The following is a 17,761-nucleotide window of genomic DNA, read 5'->3' on the forward strand; positions in this document are numbered from 1 at the left end:
AGAAGTTGCTCATGTTTATGATCAAAGGGCACTCTGGATAGATACGAAAGGGCAGCCAAAACGTGCGCTCGTTTTCATTTCAGCCCAACGGCCAGAATCTTAGGACGCAATGTTTTATGCACTTGGGTGTATCGGTTACGCGCCTCTTTGAAGTGCGCCATGTCAGAGCCAATTGTCCACATGGCATTTAAATGAACAAAGAGAAAACGTTCAAAGTGAAGAAGCAAAGGAAAAGAATGCAGCCGAAATGTCAACATTGTGTGCAACGTGTGGAGAAATTGCCGCTGTCAGTACTGCAGCGAGCAGGTGGAAACTCCGTTTATTCTGCGGCAAGGGGCCAACGTGGGACTGAACATTGGATGAGCAACCCCGTGGAGTGACTGATGATATTGTGGATGAAGTGCGGATGTTGCTGGATGAGAACCATCATGTAACATAGGATGGGGTTGCCAAAAAGTATCAATCATAAGACTCGCTCGGGCTCTTCTTGGGCTCGCCGCGATTTGAATGCAGTCCAACAACAGACTGTGCACTACTCAAATTACAGACTGCGCACTAACCGGTGGAGGAAAGGGGAATGTTTTTTTTTTCAAGAGTAATGTTACTAATTACGTAACATTAACTGAGGTGCGAGCTGAAATTGAATTAACGATCAAAATAATAGTTATTTCCATCCAACAAGGTCTGGTAGAGGGCATTAACTAACATAATGATGACACTAAGTGTGCACAGCCTTTTTGTAAAATCCCCTACAGGATGAGGGCCTCCTCAGCTTTTTATTTGGATGTCAGTTTACCCAGAGGAACCGATGAAACTGCCATTTATGTTACAGTTACCGAACATTAAGACAATATTCCAGGGCAGTAAACTCAGACGCTTGTACAAGCTCTGTTGTCGGAGGAATATGGTTGCATGCATTGTGTCTCGCTACCACTGGTCGCTACCACGGTGACGAGATGTTTACTCCCTCGGCTGGTATGCAGGAGGTCGTGAGTTCGATCCCGACCCTGACGCCTGTATATTTGAAGTTTGCATGTTCTCCCCGTGGTCACGTGGATTTTTGTCCGGGTCCTCCGGTTTTTCCCTCCACATTTAGAAACATGTGTTTTGAGTTTCTATTTAAAGCTTTCGTGACGGCAGGGATTCATATTCTTGGTTCTTTCGGTAAAGTCACGTAGAAGGGAAATAATAAAATAATAAAAATATAAAACAATACAATTCTCACGACGTTTCGATTGCAACACAGTCATCATCAGGTGTCACACCTGCAATCGAAACGTCGTGATAATTGTATTGTTTTATTTTTTTCTTATTTTATAATTTCCATTCTACGTGACATTACCGAAAGAACCAAGAATATGTGTGTAGAGTCTTTGGCTGCTGCACCACAGTTACCCAGACACAACACGGTTAGACACAGACACAACACGGTTAGACACAAACACAACACAGTTAGAAACAGACACAACACGGTTAGACACAGACACAACACAGTTAGACACAGACACAACACAGTTAGACACAGACACAACACGGTTAGACACAAACACAACACAGTTAGAAACAGACACAAACACGGTTAGACACAGACACAACACAGTTACCCACAGACACAAATCGTCAATGACTTGTCAATGACTTGTCATTGACGATTTCAACCCTTCCCCTTATCATCAAGGGTCATTACAGAACAATATTTCTGCTTGTACACAAACTGTGGGCAAGCATTCGAGCCAACGGCAGACAGGGCACGTTAAATGCCGCGCTCGTCACCAGGCACACAGGTTGCCCCTGTTCCCCGCTCACCTTGCGGCAGTGTTTGTCGTTGTCCGTGCAGGGCAGGGCCTCGTCTGGGTAGCCGTCGATGTCGGCATCCGTGCCGCACACGTAGCCGTTTCCAGCCCAGCCCACATTGCACTGCACGTCCAGGCAGAGCGCGGCAGTTCATAACCCTCAAGTACTACAGCAGCCGTATAACTCTACACTCTACTTGTGCTTGCGGGCACGCGCTGCGCTGCACGCACGGGCAGAGCACGGGGGGCATGCCCTCGAGTACAGCAGCTAGGGTTGGCAACTCTGACCGAAGCTATTCCAGGAGATGTTTTTTTTTTCTTCCAGCACGACGTAATGTACGCATGTTGAACTTCTTTCGCACCGTACGTAGCCAACTGTACTAATCGGAGGTGCGGAGGAAGGTCAACAAACTAAACACAAAAGCAGTTCTAAAGAAATTAGTTTTCAATCTAGATTTTAAAGTGCATGGCTCCAGGGGATTCCTAATATTGTTCCAGATGGTCGCAGAAGCGCGTCTGAAAGCACGTGATTTGGTGACAGTCTTTGTTCAATAGCTAGCCAAGAGCCGCTGCAAGGATGACATTGAAGACTCCACCCTTCATACTATGCCATCACGCTGCCAAGGGAAAGAAAAACGCAATCAGATGACACCTTATAGTTTAACAATGAATGATTTTCTTTTCGAACGATGTGCTTTCATTATATGAATGTATTTTCTTAAAATATCCTATTATAAATATCCTCCAGATTGCTTTGAGTCGTCACCGGGAGGGATCGATGCCAATTCCAGGAGACACTCCCAGCCAATCCGGGAGGTTTGGCAACTACAACAGCAGTGGCCATGTGCTCTGCTGTCTACTTGCGCTTGCAGCACCAACGCACTGCACGCACGGGTCTAGCGCCACACCCACGACTTCTATCCAGCACTTAGTCAGAGCTAACGGTGATGGTCCGGAGGAGTCTGAGGTGAGCACAATAATTAGCGTTGACCAATGACATTGGGGATAAGCAACAGGAGGGTTTGCAGGACTGCCACGGTCCACACTTTCTATACGGACGCTCCTGTAAGAGCCTCGTGCTGTTGCCAGTAAAGTCAGACAGATAGGACCACCCGTTCCACACGGCTCAGGCAGGCGGTCTAAAATTGTGGTCTGCTCAGAATGTAAAGCCAAACAAAATGGGGGACATGCATTTTTTTTCGTGTGAGAAATATTGTACAAATTACTGTGAATGTATTACTTGCCCAAATAAAAATATGAAGTTCTGCTTGTAGCCAAATGTGGCATTCAAAAATTAAAACTCCCAACAATCCAGATGGAGGAAAGTTCAAAGCTGGTATTGGATATTCCAATTTTTCTTTGGATAAACTGAATAGTCAACACATATACATTTTTCTCGTTACAAGTAAGAACTTTGACTGCATCTATGTCCCTGTGTGTGTGTGCGTCTGTGTGCATCCATGTGTACGTGTATTCGTGTGTGCGTGTGTACATGCGTCCGTGTGTGCGTACATCTGCATGTGCATCCGTGTGTTGTGTCCACGTGTGCATCCGTGCATGCGTGTGTGCGTCTGTGTGCATCTGCTTGTATTTGTGCATGCGTCGGTGTGTCCATGTGTGCGTGTGTCCATGTATGTTTGTGCATCTGTGTGTGCGTCCTTGTGTCCGTGTGCGTGCGTCCATGTACGTGCATTGGTGTGTCCGTGTGTCAATGCGTCAGTGTGTGTGTGCGTACGTCTGTGTGTGTGTGCGCGTCTGTGGCTGCGAGTTTGCCGCTCACGGTGCATGACACATCCCCGTTCCGCTCCACGTGGCACTGCGCGTTCAAGTCGCATGGGTTGAAGGCCCCGTTGTTGCAGGTGTTGCCGGGGTGGCAGCCCACATTCTGGTTTCCTGAGTACCCCGATTTGCATGGTCCACAGCGATAGGAGCCCTGCCACAACCACAACCAACATCCAACACCATTAACAAAACCAATACGGCCCTTCTCATTGTATTGCGGCATGATGGCATTCCTTTGCCGTGTCCATCATCGGGGTTGTTTGACCATAGTCAAAGTGGATGATATCATTGCCCAGCAGACGTGGCAAGATCTGAAATCGCCACCATCCTCAAAAACGCTAAGAAACTCATTAGTAACATCAGCAGGGATGAGCGCTCTGAACTCGCTCAATTGAAAAAGAGAGATGACATTGTCATCCTTTCAGCCGACAAGGGCAATGCCACGATCATTATGGATAAAACCACATACAACAACAAAATCCAGGACCTTCTTAATGATGGCAGTTATACCAAAATCAACAAAGATACTACCAACCGCCTGGCTACAAAAACCAACAATATCATCGCTAATTCGACTTCTCTAATCGAACCGACCAACCAGCTCTCTCTAAAACCTTCAGCTGCTAGATCACCCAGATTTTTGTGGCCTTCCAAAAATTAATAAAGAAGGTCCTCCACTCCGTCCTATTGTTTCCATCAACTCACCTACCTATAAACTGGCCCGATTTCTATCTGAGACCCTGCTTCCATTCACGGGCAAGAACATTTCACTGTCTCCAGATGATTTGCTTGTCAGCTTCGATGTAGTCTCTCTGTTCACCAAGGTACCTGTACCTGACACCATAGCAATCATTGAAGACTTGGTCCAACAGGGACTGAATCCTGATGTCCCAACCTTGGTGAGGCACTGCCTTACCAACACTTACTTCATCTGGAATGGTAAATTATACAAACAAAATGAAGGTACCCCTATGGGTTCTCCCTTATCATCAGTGGTAGCGAATGTTTTCATGAAGAAATTTGAAACAGATGCTATCCTGACATCCATTCTACGTCCTTCCCTGTGGAAGAGATACGTAGATGACACTTTCATCATCTGGCCACATGGCCAGCCAGCTAACACTGAACCATTTTTTCAACCACATCAATTCAATACACCCATCCATCAAATTCACCATGGAAGTGGAAAATGATGGCAAGTTACCATTCCTGGATGTTTTGATCGAGAAGAGGCCTGATGGCTCGCTGGGACATTCCGTCTACAGGAAAGCCACCCACACGGATTCCTATCTAAAGCCTGACTCCCACCACCATCCGGCCCAGAAGAACTCCCTCATCAAAACACTACACCATAGGGCCCGTTGCATCTCCGACCAGCGCCACCTAGCCAGTGAACTGGAGCATGGACACCAAGCCCTCAAGCTGTATCCCCAACCATGGGGAGACAACCATCTGAGGACCCAATCAAAACCATCACCTTGCCATACATAACAGGTGTTACCAAAAATATTTCCAAAATCTTAAACAAACACAAGATCCAGGTCCGATTCAATACAGTACACAAAATCAGTTATTTGATCCCATCTGTGAAGCATGTCATTCCTGACATGCAATACCCTGGTGTCTACAAACTAAGTTGTGTCTGTGGCAGCAGCTACATTGGGGAAATGAAACGGCATGTCTCGGACCATGTTCGCGAACACAAGGCAGATTTGAAACACGGCAGTACCAATACCTCTGCCATGGCTGATCATTGTTAAAATGAAGTGGGCTCGCACAATATTGTTTTTTCCGAGACCAAGGTACTCTGTAAACCTTCGGGCTACCATAAAAGATTTGTCCATGAAGCCGTCCAGATATATAGACACAGAGACAATTTCAACCGAGAAGATGGGTATAAGCTGAGCAATCATTGGAAAGATGTTATTAACCAAGCAAAGTCGTAACTTGCTGTGGTGCTTCCATTCTTCCCTGCCGTTTGGCTGTTATCTCTGACTCTCTGAGTTGCATTGCCCTGTTGGGTGCCTCTGCATTAACGGGCTGGGGTCTCACTAACATGGCCACCTCTACTCCCTTAGCCTCAATGTATCGATGGTTCTGGCTGTGTGATGGGCTTTGTGTCTCACTGGCGCGACCACCGTTGCGGTGGTTCTCTTGCGTTGACGCGCTTGCCTCTCACAGCGCAGTTGGCAGCGCCGCAGCTTGTGTTACACATAGACATGCCATTAACTTGCTAATCCCGCTAATCTCTCTGCCTAATATCTCCCATCAACATAGTGCTAATCTCCCATTAACACTGCTGTTGTGCGCATATGCGGGGACGATACTCTTATGTGGCGACGGAAGCTCATTTCATGCTAATCTTAATCTCTTTCCCTAATCTCTCTCCCTAATCTCCACCATTAACACAACTGACGTGCTTGCGTCCGGGGATGGAATTCCTTTCCAGCTCAGACCCCGCCTGCTTGCTCTTCGCCACATATATAACCTTTTTGTTGTAACAGCTCTCTCGCTGTGTTCTTCCTGGTTCAGCAGTTCCACTGCTGGATTATTTTTTCCGCCTGAAGACGACCGCTTGTGTTGCGATCAAAACTTCGTGATATATTTTTTTTTTCTACCCATGTGACTTTACCGAAAGAACCAAAGAGTATGCCTGAAGAGTGTTCTACTTTTTGTAAATTCCATTTGCGATTCATTATGAACGTTTGCCAGGAACATTCGAGTCCCAGCCATTAGTAGCCATTAGTAGTGAGTAATACCTTACCGTTAGTAGCGAGTAATACCTTACCATGAGTAGCGAGTAATACCTTACCATTAGTAATGAGTAATACCTTACCATTAGTAGTGAGTAATACCTTACCATTAGTAGTGAGTAATACCTTACCATTAGTAGCGAGTAATACCTTACCATTAGTAATGACTAATACCTTACCATTAGTAGTGAGTAATACCTTACCATGAGTAGCGAGTAATACCTTACCATTAGTAATGAGTAATACCTTACCATTAGTAGTGAGTAATACCTTACCATTGGTAGCGAGTAATACCTTACCGTTAGTAGCGAGTAATACCTTACCATTAGTAATGAGTAATACCTTACCATTAGTAGTGAGTAATACCTTACCATTAGTAGCGAGTAATACCTTACCATTAGTAATGACTAATACCTTACCATTAGTAGTGAGCAATACCTTACCATGAGTAGCGAGTAATACCTTACCATTAGTAATGAGTAATACCTTACCATTAGTAGTGAGTAATACCTTACCATTAGTAGCGAGTAATACCTTACCGTTAGTAGCGAGTAATACCTTACCATTAGTAATGAGTAATACCTTACCATTAGTAGTGAGTAATACCTTACCATTAGTAGTGAGTAATACCTTACCATTAGTAGCGAGTAATACCTTACCATTAGTAATGACTAATACCTTACCATTAGTAGTGAGTAATACCTTACCATGAGTAGCGAGTAATACCTTACCATTAGTAATGAGTAATACCTTACCATTAGTAGTGAGTAATACCTTACCATTAGTAGCGAGTAATACCTTACCGTTAGTAGCGAGTAATACCTTACCATTAGTAATGAGTAATACCTTACCATTAGTAGTGAGTAATACCTTACCATTAGTAGCGAGTAATACCTTACCATTAGTAATGAGTAATACCTTACCATTAGTAGTGAGTAATACCTTACCATTAGTAGTGAGTAATACCTTACCGTTAGTAGCGAGTAATACCTTACCATGAGCAGCGAGTAATACCTTACCATTAGTAATGAGTAATACCTTACCATTAGTAGTGAGTAATACCTTACCATTAGTAGTGAGTAATACCTTACCATTAGTAGCGAGTAATACCTTACCATTAGTAATGAGTAATACCTTACCATTAGTAGTGAGTAATACCTTACCATGAGTAGCGAGTAATACCTTACCATTAGTAATGAGTAATACCTTACCATTAGAATTGAGTAATACCTTACCATTAGTAGCGAGTAATACCTTACCGTTAGTAGCGAGTAATACCTTACCATTAGTAATGAGTAATACCTTACCATTAGTAGTGAGTAATACCTTACCATTAGTAGCGAGTAATACCTTACCATTAGTAATGAGTAATACCTTACCATTAGTAGTGAGTAATACCTTACCATTAGTGGTGAGTAATACCTTACCGTTAGTAGCGAGTAATACCTTACCATTAGTAGCGAGTAATACCTTACCATTAGTAGCGAGTAATACCTTTCCATTAGTAGCGAGTAATACCTTACCGTTAGTAGTGAGTAATACCTTACCATTAGTAGCGAGTAATACCTTACCATTAGTAGTGAGTAATACCTTACCATTAGTAGCGAGTAATACCTTACCATTAGTAGTGAGTAATACCTTACCATTAGTAGCGAGTAATACCTTACCATTAGTAGCGAGTAATACCTTACCATTAGTAGTGAGTAATACCTTACCATTAGTAGCGAGTAATACCTTACCATTAGTAGTGAGTAATACCTTACCATTAGTAGCGAGTAATACCTTACCGTTAGTAGTGAGTAATACCTTACCATTAGTAGCGAGTAATACCTTACCATTAGTAGCGAGTAATACCTTACCATTAGTAGCGAGTAATACCTTACCATGAGTAGTGAGTAATACCTTACCATTAGTAGCGAGTAATACCTTACCATTAGTAGCGAGTAATACCTTACCGTTAGTAGTGAGTAATACCTTACCATTAGTAGCGAGTAATACCTTACCATTAGTAGTGAGTAATACCTTACCATTAGTAGCGAGTAATACCTTACCATTAGTAGCGAGTAATACCTTACCATTAGTAGTGAGTAATACCTTACCATTAGTAGCGAGTAATACCTTACCATTAGTAGCGAGTAATACCTTACCGTTAGTAGTGAGTAATACCTTACAATTAGTAGCGAGTAATTCCTTACCACTAATAGCGAGTAATACCTTACCATGTGTAGTGAGTAATACCTTACCATGAGTAGTGAGTAATACCTTATTGTTACTAGTGAGTAATACCTTACCATGAGTAGTGAGTAATACCTTACCGTTAGTAGTGAGTAATACCTTATTGTTACTAGTGAGTAATACCTTACCATTAGTAGCGAGTAATACCTTACCATTAGTAGCGAGTAATACCTTACCGTTAGTAGTGAGTAATACCTTACAATTAGTAGCGAGTAATTCCTTACCACTAGTAGCGAGTAATACCTTACCATGTGTAGTGAGTAATACCTTACCATGAGTAGTGAGTAATACCTTATTGTTACTAGTGAGTAATACCTTACCATGAGTAGTGAGTAATACCTTACCATTAGTAGCGAGTAATACCTTACCATTAGTAGCGAGTAATACCTTACCGTTAGTAGTGAGTAATACCTTACCATTAGTAGCGAGTAATACCTTACCATTAGTAGTGAGTAATACCTTACCATTAGTAGCGAGTAATACCTTACCATTAGTAGCGAGTAATACCTTACCATTAGTAGTGAGTAATACCTTACCATTAGTAGCGAGTAATACCTTACCATTAGTAGCGAGTAATACCTTACCGTTAGTAGTGAGTAATACCTTACCATGAGTAGCGAGTAATACCTTACCACTAGTAGCGAGTAATACCTTACCATGTGTAGTGAGTAATACCTTACCATGAGTAGTGAGTAATACCTTATTGTTACTAGTGAGTAATACCTTACCATGAGTAGTGAGTAATACCTTACCGTTAGTAGTGAGTAATACCTTACCATGAGTAGCGAGTAATACCTTACACTAGTAGCGAGTAATACCTTACCATTAGTAGCGAGTAATACCTTACCATTAGTAGCGAGTAATACCTTACCGTTAGTAGCGAGTAATACCTTACCATGAGTAGCGAGTAATACCTTACACTAGTAGCGAGTAATACCTTACCATGAGTAGCGAGTAATACCTTACCATTAGCAGTGAGTAATACCTTACCATTAGTAGCGAGTAATACCTTACCATTAGTAGTGAGTAATACCTTACCATTAGTAGCGAGTAATACCTTGCCATGAGTAGCGAGTAATACCTTACACTAGTAGCGAGTAATACCTTACCATTAGTAGCGAGTAATACCTTACCGTTAGTAGCGAGTAATACCTTACTGTTAGTAGTGAGTAATACCTTACCATTAGTAGCGAGTAATACCTTACCATTAGTAGTGAGTAATACCTTACCATTAGTAGCGAGTAATACCTTACCGTTAGTAGCGAGTAATACCTTACCATTAGTAGCGAGTAATACCTTACCGTTAGTAGCGAGTAATACCTTACCATTAGTAGTGAGTAATACCTTACCATTAGTAGCGAGTAATACCTTACCATTAGTAGTGAGTAATACCTTACCATTAGTAGTAATACCTTACCATTAGTAGCGAGTAATACCTTACCGTTAGTAGTAATACCTTACCATTAGTAGCGAGTAATACCTTACCATTAGTAGTGAGTAATACCTTACCATTAGTAGCGAGTAATACCTTACCGTTAGTAGCGAGTAATACCTTACCATTAGTAGCGAGTAATTCCTTACCACTAGTAGTGAGTAATACCTTACCACTAGTAGCGAGAAATACCTTACCATTAGTAGTGAGTAATACCTTACAATGAGTAGTGAGTAATACCTTACCATGAGTAGTGAGTAATACCTTATTGTTACTAGTGAGTAATACCTTACCATTAGTAGTGAGTAATACCTTACCATTAGTAGTGAGTAATACCTTACCGTTAGTAGCGAGTAATACCTTACCATGAGTAGCGAGTAATACCTTACACTAGTAGCGAGTAATACCTTACCATTAGTAGCGAGTAATACCTTACCGTTAGTAGCGAGTAATACCTTACACTAGTAGCGAGTAATACCTTACCATTAGTAGCGAGTAATACCTTACCATTAGTAGCGAGTAATACCTTACTGTTAGTAGTGAGTAATACCTTACCATTAGTAGTGAGTAATACCTTACCGTTAATAGTGAGTAATACCTTACCATTAGTAGCGAGTAATACCTTACCATTAGTAGCGAGTAATACCTTACCGTTAGTAGCGAGTAATACCTTACCATGAGTAGCGAGTAATACCTTACACTAGTAGCGAGTAATACCTTACCATGAGTAGCGAGTAATACCTTACACTAGTAGCGAGTAATACCTTACCATGAGTAGCGAGTAATACCTTACACTAGTAGCGAGTAATACCTTACCATTAGTAGCGAGTAATACCTTACCGTTAGGAGCGAGTAATACCTTACCATGAGTAGCGAGTAATACCTTACACTAGTAGCGAGTAATACCTTACCATTAGTAGCGAGTAATACCTTACCGTTAGTAGCGAGTAATACCTTACACTAGTAGCGAGTAATACCTTACCATTAGTAGCGAGTAATACCTTACCATTAGTAGTGAGTAATACCCTACCATTAGTAGCGAGTAATACCTTACCGTTAGTAATGAGTAATACCTTACCATTAGTAGCGAGTAATACCTTACCATTAGTAGTGAGTAATACCCTACCATTAGTAGCGAGTAATACCTTACCGTTAGTAATGAGTAATACCTTACCTTTAGTAGTGAGTAATACCTTACCATTAGTAGTGAGCAATACCTTACTGTGAGTAGCGAGTAATACCTTACCATTAGTAGCGAGTAATACCTTACCATTAGTAGCGAGTAATACCTTACCGTTAGTAGTAATACCTTACCATTAGTAGCGAGTAATACCTTACCATTAGTAGCGAGTAATACCTTACCATTAGTAGTGAGCAATACCTTGCCATTAGTAGTGAGTAATACCTTACCATGAGTAGTGAGTAATACCTTACCATTAGTAGTGAGCAATACCTTACCATTAGTAGTGAGCAATACCTTACCATTAGTAGCGAGTAATACCTTACCATTAGTAGTAATACCTTACCGTTAGTAGTGAGTAATACCTTACCATTAGTAGTGAGTAATACCTTACCGTTAGTAGCGAGTAATACCTTACCATTAGTAGTGAGTAATACCTTACCATTAGTAGTGAGTAATACCTTACCATTAGTAGCGAGTAATACCTTACCGTTAATAGTGAGTAATGCCTTACCATTAGTAGTAATACCTTACCATTAGTAGTGAGTAATACCTTACCATTAGTAGCGAGTAATACCTTGCCATGAGTAGCGAGTAATACCTTACACTAGTAGCGAGTAATACCTTACCATTAGTAGCGAGTAATACCTTACCGTTAGTAGCGAGTAATACCTTACTGTTAGTAGTGAGTAATACCTTACCATTAGTAGCGAGTAATACCTTACCATTAGTAGTGAGTAATACCTTACCATTAGTAGCGAGTAATACCTTACCGTTAGTAGCGAGTAATACCTTACCATTAGTAGCGAGTAATACCTTACCGTTAGTAGCGAGTAATACCTTACCATTAGTAGTGAGTAATACCTTACCATTAGTAGCGAGTAATACCTTACCATTAGTAGTGAGTAATACCTTACCATTAGTAGTAATACCTTACCATTAGTAGCGAGTAATACCTTACCGTTAGTAGTAATACCTTACCATTAGTAGCGAGTAATACCTTACCATTAGTAGTGAGTAATACCTTACCATTAGTAGCGAGTAATACCTTACCGTTAGTAGCGAGTAATACCTTACCATTAGTAGCGAGTAATTCCTTACCACTAGTAGTGAGTAATACCTTACCACTAGTAGCGAGAAATACCTTACCATTAGTAGTGAGTAATACCTTACAATGAGTAGTGAGTAATACCTTACCATGAGTAGTGAGTAATACCTTATTGTTACTAGTGAGTAATACCTTACCATTAGTAGTGAGTAATACCTTACCATTAGTAGTGAGTAATACCTTACCGTTAGTAGCGAGTAATACCTTACCATGAGTAGCGAGTAATACCTTACACTAGTAGCGAGTAATACCTTACCATTAGTAGCGAGTAATACCTTACCGTTAGTAGCGAGTAATACCTTACACTAGTAGCGAGTAATACCTTACCATTAGTAGCGAGTAATACCTTACCATTAGTAGCGAGTAATACCTTACTGTTAGTAGTGAGTAATACCTTACCATTAGTAGTGAGTAATACCTTACCGTTAATAGTGAGTAATACCTTACCATTAGTAGCGAGTAATACCTTACCATTAGTAGCGAGTAATACCTTACCGTTAGTAGCGAGTAATACCTTACCATGAGTAGCGAGTAATACCTTACACTAGTAGCGAGTAATACCTTACCATGAGTAGCGAGTAATACCTTACACTAGTAGCGAGTAATACCTTACCATGAGTAGCGAGTAATACCTTACACTAGTAGCGAGTAATACCTTACCATTAGTAGCGAGTAATACCTTACCGTTAGGAGCGAGTAATACCTTACCATGAGTAGCGAGTAATACCTTACACTAGTAGCGAGTAATACCTTACCATTAGTAGCGAGTAATACCTTACCGTTAGTAGCGAGTAATACCTTACACTAGTAGCGAGTAATACCTTACCATTAGTAGCGAGTAATACCTTACCATTAGTAGTGAGTAATACCCTACCATTAGTAGCGAGTAATACCTTACCGTTAGTAATGAGTAATACCTTACCATTAGTAGCGAGTAATACCTTACCATTAGTAGTGAGTAATACCCTACCATTAGTAGCGAGTAATACCTTACCGTTAGTAATGAGTAATACCTTACCTTTAGTAGTGAGTAATACCTTACCATTAGTAGTGAGCAATACCTTACTGTGAGTAGCGAGTAATACCTTACCATTAGTAGCGAGTAATACCTTACCATTAGTAGCGAGTAATACCTTACCGTTAGTAGTAATACCTTACCATTAGTAGTGAGTAATACCTTACCATTAGTAGCGAGTAATACCTTACCATTAGTAGTGAGCAATACCTTGCCATTAGTAGTGAGTAATACCTTACCACGAGTAGTGAGTAATACCTTACCATTAGTAGTGAGCAATACCTTACCATTAGTAGTGAGCAATACCTTACCATTAGTAGCGAGTAATACCTTACCATTAGTAGTAATACCTTACCGTTAGTAGTGAGTAATACCTTACCATTAGTAGTGAGTAATACCTTACCGTTAGTAGCGAGTAATACCTTACCATTAGTAGTGAGTAATACCTTACCATTAGTAGTGAGTAATACCTTACCATTAGTAGCGAGTAATACCTTACCGTTAATAGTGAGTAATGCCTTACCATTAGTAGTAATACCTTACCGTTAGTAGTGAGTAATACCTTACCATTAGTAGTGAGTAATACCTTACCATTAGTAGTGAGTAATACCTTACCATTAGTAGCGAGTAATACCTTACCATGAGTAGCGAGTAATACCTTACCATTAGTAGCGAGTAATACCTTACCATTAGTAGTGAGTAATACCTTACCATGAGTAGTGAGTAATACCTTACCATTAGTAGTGAGTAATACCTTACCATGAGTAGTGAGTAATACCTTACCATTAGTAGCGAGTAATACCTTACCATGAGTAGCGAGTAATACCTTACCATTAGTAGCGAGTAATACCTTACCATTAGTAGCGAGTAATACCTTACCATTAGTAGCGAGTACTACCTTACCATTAGTAGCGAGTAATACCTTACCGTTAGTAGCGCGTAATACCTTACCATTAGTAGCGAGTAATACCTTACCGTTAGTAGTGAGTAATACCTTATTGTTACTAGCGAGTAATACCTTACCATTATTAGTGAGTAATATCTTACCACTAGTAGTGAGTAATACCTTACCGTTAGTAGTGAGTAATACCTTATTGTTACTAGCGAGTAATACCTTACCATTAGTAGTGAGTAATACCCTACCATTAGTAGTGAGTAATACCTTACCATTAGTAGTGAGTAATACCTTACCATTAGTAGCGAGTAATTCCTTACCACTAGTAGCGAGTAATTCCTTACCATTAGTAGTGAGTAATACCTTACCGTTAGTAGCGAGTAATACCTTACCATGAGTAGTGAGTAATACCTTACCGTTAGTAGCGAGTAATACCTTACCATTAGTAGTAATACCTTACCATTAGTGGTGAGTAATACCTTACCATTAGTGAGTAATACCTTACCATTAGTGGTGAGTAATACCTTACCATTATTAGTGAGTAATACCTTACCGTTAGTAGTGAGTAATACCTTACCGTTAGTAGCGAGTAATACCATCTCGCCGTCCGAACTTTTTACCAACCCGCACTGACCACTTAAGGATCATCAAACACCGTCCATGACTGGCACTCCATGGGGCCGCCTTCTCCAGAAGTCAATTGACAAAGGGCTGTAAATTATTATTATTTTATCACCGTCAAAAATAATGCATCATTTTTTTTTACAATATAACTAAAATCATTTCCAATCTGTTCTAAATAGCAAATAAAATGAATAATAAAAAAAAATATTAAAGTAACGAGAAAAACTTACCATGATGTTCACACAGATGGAGTTGAGGACACAGCCGCCATTTTTCCCATCTTGACACTCATCAACGTCTGTACACACCTGTGGAAGACGCAACGCTCAATCGCAATCTATCGGTCTACCCAAACACAGTGCGTATGTACCTGTACTCGCAAACAAGCAATTATAAATCAGTACAAATGTACACGTGGACTGGAGAGCATGTTGATAAAAGTACGCAGGGCTTGGGCAAGACATGTGGCTATACCGGATGATGGCTGGTGGTCAAGACTAACAACAGAGTGGTAGTCAAGGAGGGAGAGAGCATGCCCGATACCACGTCCACTGCAGAGGTGCAGCGATGCAATCGCCTCGTGTACAGATGTTAGATGGATTGTTGCATCGCCTACATCCAGCAGTGGATAGATCACGGTTGCTGATGAGGAATGATTAATACAAAATAATGAACCGACGACATATTAGGTCCAGTGTTTATGAAGTAAGCTGATGCTATAACTGCAGAGCATTTCACATTCATACGAGTTTCCATCAGCCAATGGCAGGGCAGTATGCAGAGGCCTTTTAGGGCTCACAGATGAGACCTGGAACATATATGTTCCAATTTGTAGATAGCTTGAGATCACCACGCAGCCTTTGCTCTAGTTTATAATGGATATTGTTGGTGTCTATTCATTAAACTCACTACATTACAAAACCTAGTTGAGCATCTGGTGGGTGCCTGTGCATTAGATGCAGTGTCTCATTGGTGCTAGCTGAGTGATCTGACATAGACCAGCATAAGGCCTCTCAGCTATGGCCTAATTCTGTTCACAGTTCTTAGGGATGTTTATTTTTGTAAACATGCGAAACCAACAAGGAAAACGACACTCAGTGAACGTAACGAGTCGGGTGTAAAAGCATTTTGCTGCCAGGTGAAAAGGAATTAAAATAAGTCTACTTTGCAAAGTTGACAAAATATGAGTTACTTAAGTTACGCTTTTAATTTAAAATACAGTCATTGATTTAAAAAAAAGATTCACAAGCAATGCAGTTAACTTGTTTGAAAAGCATTTAATAAACAAGACGAATGTGGCATGTATAACCTCTGAAAGGATTATTTAATTATAAACAGAGCCTCTCCAAATTGAAATACAGTACTTACAAAATAAGTAAATATTGGGGCTCTGTCGTCCCGACAGTTTTTGTGTTCCTTCGCCTGAAGAAGGCCGCTTGTGTTGTGGCCGAAACGCCGTGAGAATTTTCATTGTTTTATTTAATTATTTTATTCTCATTCTGCGTGACTTTACCGAAAGAACCAAAGAAGATTAAAAACGAGGATGGCATTATTTTGAATAACTGTCAATCAATAACATATACACTTTGGTTCAAGAATGACCAAGAAGGCAAGATGAGGCAAACATCGATTCAACATGTGATACGTCATGCGGGAGGAGAAGCGAGCGGGTTCGGCCACGAGAGCGATGATATTACGCCGCCCGTGAGCGCGGGATGATAAGCAGCGGCACGTCTCCATGCTCGGCGGAGCGAGCATGGAGACGTGATTCGCCCAACAGTGGATTGATGATGATCCGAACATGCATTTATACTAGAAGAATCCGATGAGCTATAAAGCTCTTTTTCACAGATGTCCAGTAGGGGCGGGTCACCCTACCCATCCTTCCTTTATTTTGCCATTTTGTACCGCAGTCAGTAAGCATTGTCAAGTGCCTTGGCGAAAGGCGCTTTATAGATCCAAAATAGAATAGAACGTCTCAGCAACAAACAAGACAAGAACACGAGAGGAGTGCGAGTTATAGGAAAGGTAAACAAATTACTTAAATAAACATACAAATAAAACTAAACCATTTTTATGTTACCAAAAGCAAAGTTTTTTTCGGGGGGGGGGGGGAATAATAGTAATTTTCTATACTTTTGAGGCATGAGCAATTAGAAAATAACACGCTTACTACCCAGGAACAAAAATCGTGTTACATAGTGCTATATTTATTAGATGATTGACGGTACCTGCTTGGCGTCCTTGGCAAACTCCACGCCGACCCCCTGCAGGAGAGGCCCCGCCAGGCCGTCCGGGCACGGCTCGCACGAGAAGCCCGGCGCCGCGTTCACGCAGCGCACGCCAGCGAAACACGGGCTGGCAAGCTTGCACTGTGGCCCACGCACACCCGCACGCCAAACAAAGACAAAGATCCCCCCCCCCGTATAGCCTTAACGGACTGTTGGGGCAAGTGTTGTTAGCGAGTGGCCAGCAACACGCACCAGGTACTCATTTTGAGGCTGGGTCAACTTAGGGGAGGCCCGGGACTGGTTCAGATAATCGTCACTGGTGCAAATTGAACTCGGGTTCGTTGGGTTTGTAGCTCAGCGTCGCTAACCGCTGCGCCACCACTCCCCCCCCCCCACGTTAACACACGCGCATCAACACACAATTAGCATTCACACTGTGAAGACTAAAAGGCGGCGATCCGTTTCAGCCCGCTCTGGACTATTGACGTCACTGCTGCTGGCACACCCCTGTTTATCTTCAGTCGTACTTACAGCTAGGGCTTAATTTTAGCCAGGTCTGTCTGGGTTTGGCGACACAGAATTTATTTCCACACCTGGTACACCATGACCGGAGTACCTCTTGCTAATGGCTGTGGCTACTAGTCACACGCCTTTTTCAATCTACCGGCAACTCGGGACATTTTCAGTGAGGAATTCATTCTGGCTAACGGTCC

The 17,761-nt window shown here is 41.6% G+C and overlaps 1 protein-coding gene across 2 annotated transcripts in view; it reads right to left on the minus strand.

The window, feature by feature from the left end:
* Window positions 1-17,761, minus strand: part of LOC116950242 (thrombospondin-3-like) — a 102,118-nt gene that overhangs the window by 28,161 nt on the left and 56,196 nt on the right. For both annotated transcript variants that reach the window (XM_032968020.2, XM_032967933.2), the window contains exons 9-12: window positions 17,049-17,189; window positions 15,048-15,125; window positions 3,574-3,726; window positions 1,807-1,917 (exon numbers count right to left, since the gene is read on the minus strand). In XM_032968020.2, coding sequence (XP_032823911.1) covers window positions 1,807-1,917; window positions 3,574-3,726; window positions 15,048-15,125; window positions 17,049-17,189 — 483 coding nt within the window. The remainder of the gene's footprint in view (window positions 1-1,806; window positions 1,918-3,573; window positions 3,727-15,047; window positions 15,126-17,048; window positions 17,190-17,761) is intronic.

The sequence above is a fragment of the Petromyzon marinus genome, chromosome 1, assembly GCF_048934315.1.
Source record: "Petromyzon marinus isolate PM22_M1 ecotype Great Lakes invasive population chromosome 1, UKy_Petmar_22M1.pri1.0, whole genome shotgun sequence".
Classification (NCBI taxonomy): domain Eukaryota; kingdom Metazoa; phylum Chordata; class Hyperoartia; order Petromyzontiformes; family Petromyzontidae; genus Petromyzon; species Petromyzon marinus.